We start from the raw sequence: 2,997 nt of genomic DNA on the forward strand, positions 1-2,997 counted from the left end.
GAACATTTGTTCCCCAACAGGTCGCATCCTTTGGGGAAATTGTGGAACTTTTGGTGATGAAAAGCTGAAGACAGGAAGTAGGTGGTTGGAGGTGAGACTTTGAGCCAATCCTTGTTTCCAGTGTGTCTCTGCTTCCTAGTAAGCCATGACGTGAACTGGCTAACACCACAGATTCAGTATAACCATGCCACCCCACCACAGTGTTCCTCAAAATCATGAACCAAAACAAACCTCTCCTCTGTTGCTTCTGTCTGTACTTTTGTAACCCATACAGACCCTTGCTCCTGGACACCCCCTCCACTTGTCCAACAGAAATCCCTGCTAGGTTCTGGGCAGGCTCCTCTCATTCTGACCTATAGAGCTCCCATCCTCCTATAGCAAAAACCCACTCCTCACTTAACATACATGTTCCTCATCAACACTGCCAGGTCTGGGTTTTCTTGGTTTTGTTTGTTTTGGTTTGGTTTGGTTTTGGTTTTTTGAGACAGGGTTTCTCTGTGTAGCCCTGGCTGTCCTGGAACTCACTCTGTAGACCAGGTTGGCCTCAAACTCAGAAATCCGCCTGCCTCTGCCTCCCAAGTGCTGGGATTAAAGGTGTGCGCCACCACTGCCGGCCAGGTCTGGGGTTTGACTTTGCCTTGCTTATAAGTTAGTCTAGTGTTGTGTTATAGATGCAGCTGAAAGGCACAGGACTCCAAGGTCAGAGATGGGGAGGAGGCTCATCTAGTCACAGTTCAGGAAGTGGCACTAACACATTAGCATTGATTTCCCTGGAGTCCACAGTTCCAAGAGATGTAGTAAACACTGCAGTTCCATGGGGTCCTGAAACAAACTCCTGGACTGAGTTTAAAGGATTCTTGCAAACAGATTCAGTCAAATTTAGCCATCTGGAGTGACATTTCTGCTAGTGAGATATGCTGGTTCCTAGTTCAGAAAAGGCTCAAGAGGGTCTGGGGATATAGCTAGAGCAACTTCCTAGAGTCCATTCCTAGAGAGATTAGGGGAGTAGCCCAGTGGTAGAGAGCGCCTGTCTAGAATCCCCCAGTGAAGGGCTGGGTCGCCATTACTCCATGTTGGAAGACGCTTTCTGTAACCTGAGTTTGATCTCTGGGAGACACATATGGAAGGAAAAAATCGCTCCCTAACTTGTCACTCTGATCTTTATCCATACATTGTGCCATCAATACATCCCACACACATGGGAATACACATGCACATGCACATACACACAACCACACAGATACAAAATAAAAAGTGGAATTTTTAAACATCTAAATTCCTAGCACCAAAGAAAAATGGACCTGCCCTCCCTTACGTACACCAGAAAAAGTCAGTATTCATGAACCAGACAACACAAGGCCAGCCACACAGAAAGCAACATATGTCAGTGAGTGCCAGCACTAGCCCCTTCTCACTGTCACCATCATGACTGTTTGGGTTGGTGGAATGGACGCAGGCTTTCCAGGGGGAGTCTGGCTGTTGTATGTTTGGCAGGGTTCCAACATGACTCTACACCCAGAGAGGCACAGAGCTGGAACCCCTCCAATTTGGAGGATGTTTTGGTTTTGATTTTTGGATGTGTCGGCTGTTGGAGGCTTTCTCGCTATTTAACTAATAATCGCTGTCAGTTCAGCCTTGTCATTACCGGTTTAGTTTGTTATGGGTTATTTAGTTAAATTGCAATGTATAATGATGTGGATTTGCCTCCACCCCCGTGCGAGTGTGGCCTGCAATTTCCCACTAATTAGACTTTTTAAAGACACATACGCATTTACCTACTCAAATCTGCATCATCTGTTTGCATGTTGCTGGAGCAAATGACAGCAGCGCCCACCCTCTCCAGGACCAGCTCTCTTATTACCATCCAGTTATGTTCCCACGGGAAAGCAGAAAGCAGCAGGGGCTCAGACGGTCCCTGTCTCCTGCAGGGAGAGCCACCCAAACAGAGGTCTGTCCAAGAGGCTCTGGGTCTAAGTCAGCAGCTATAGTGATCTGGTGGAAGGACAGACTCCCAACATCTTCACCCAGCTGTTCCACACGAGCCAAGCATGTGCTATAACTCTCACCAAATGGTTTTATTTCCCCATTGTGGGGAAGCTGTGCACAGAGTCTGTGGTTCCTGCACCCCAGGACCCTTTGGCCTCCTCTGCTTTGTGGCTGGGCCCACAAAGGGGCCAACATTGCCAGCTCAGAGCTTGATCCACCCAAGGTGAGGCTGCTTTTGGAAGTGGGTCCCTACGGTGATACTCGCAGTTTGTTGGGACAGCAACCCATGAGCATGGGGTCCGTGGTGAGGTCAAGGCCACCAGTTGTGTGGCTTGAGGCAGACGGGACCCAGCTCTAAGAATAAACCAGCTCTGGATGCAAACACCCAGACATCCACCAGGAATACTCAGTCTGGAAGAGACAGAGAGGACAGCAGGTGATGAGTACCAGGAAATGAGAGTAGCAAAAAGAAGCAGTGTGGGGGACATATTCAGTGGGCAAAGCGCCTATCATGCAAGCATGAGGCCTGAGCTCAGACTCTGCCCTGGTTAGCTCTGTTAACCTGACGCAGCCTAGAGCTGTTTGAGAGGGAGAGCCTCAATTGTTTAGATCAAATTGACCTGTGGGCATGTCTGTGAGGGATTATCTCTATTGCCAAGTGGGTAGGAAGGCCCAGCCCACTGTGGACAATCCTATTTCCTGGGGTGAGGAATCCTGAACTGTATGCTGAAGCTGCCTGAATGGAAGGAGCTGTGGTCCAGCGAACAGCGTTGTTCTGTGGCTTCTGGTGCATGTCTTTGGCTGTGAGCTTTCTGGTTATAGGGTGAGAAGGTCCGTGCTCTCTCCCTGCTTCCCTCACTGACGGACTATAACCTGGAAGTATAAGCCAAATAAATCCTTCATCTCCTAAGTTGCTTTTGGTCGGTATTTTATCCTAGCAAGAGATATGAAACCAGAACAAGCACACAGCACCCATGTAAAAAAAAAGGGGGGGAAGGCACCTATGTTAAC

The 2,997-nt window shown here is 48.6% G+C and overlaps 1 protein-coding gene across 3 annotated transcripts in view; it reads right to left on the reverse strand.

The window, feature by feature from the left end:
- Positions 1 to 2,049: 2,049 nt before the first annotated feature.
- Trpm4 (transient receptor potential cation channel subfamily M member 4) overlaps positions 2,050 to 2,997 on the reverse strand; it is a 29,931-nt gene continuing 28,983 nt past the window's right edge. Inside the window, exon 25 of one of the 3 annotated variants that reach the window (XR_004123030.1) lies at positions 2,050 to 2,397. Coding sequence is in view for 1 of the 3 variants with exons in the window: in XM_031386589.1 (XP_031242449.1) it covers positions 2,597 to 2,859 (263 nt within the window). In the remaining 2 variants the exon portion in view is untranslated. Of the gene's footprint in view, positions 2,398 to 2,445; positions 2,860 to 2,997 lie in introns of those variants that run through there. The other 2 variants (XM_031386589.1, XR_004123031.1) reach the window with 2 other exon arrangements.

This window comes from Mastomys coucha, unplaced genomic scaffold, assembly GCF_008632895.1.
Source record: "Mastomys coucha isolate ucsf_1 unplaced genomic scaffold, UCSF_Mcou_1 pScaffold21, whole genome shotgun sequence".
NCBI lineage: Eukaryota > Metazoa > Chordata > Mammalia > Rodentia > Muridae > Mastomys > Mastomys coucha.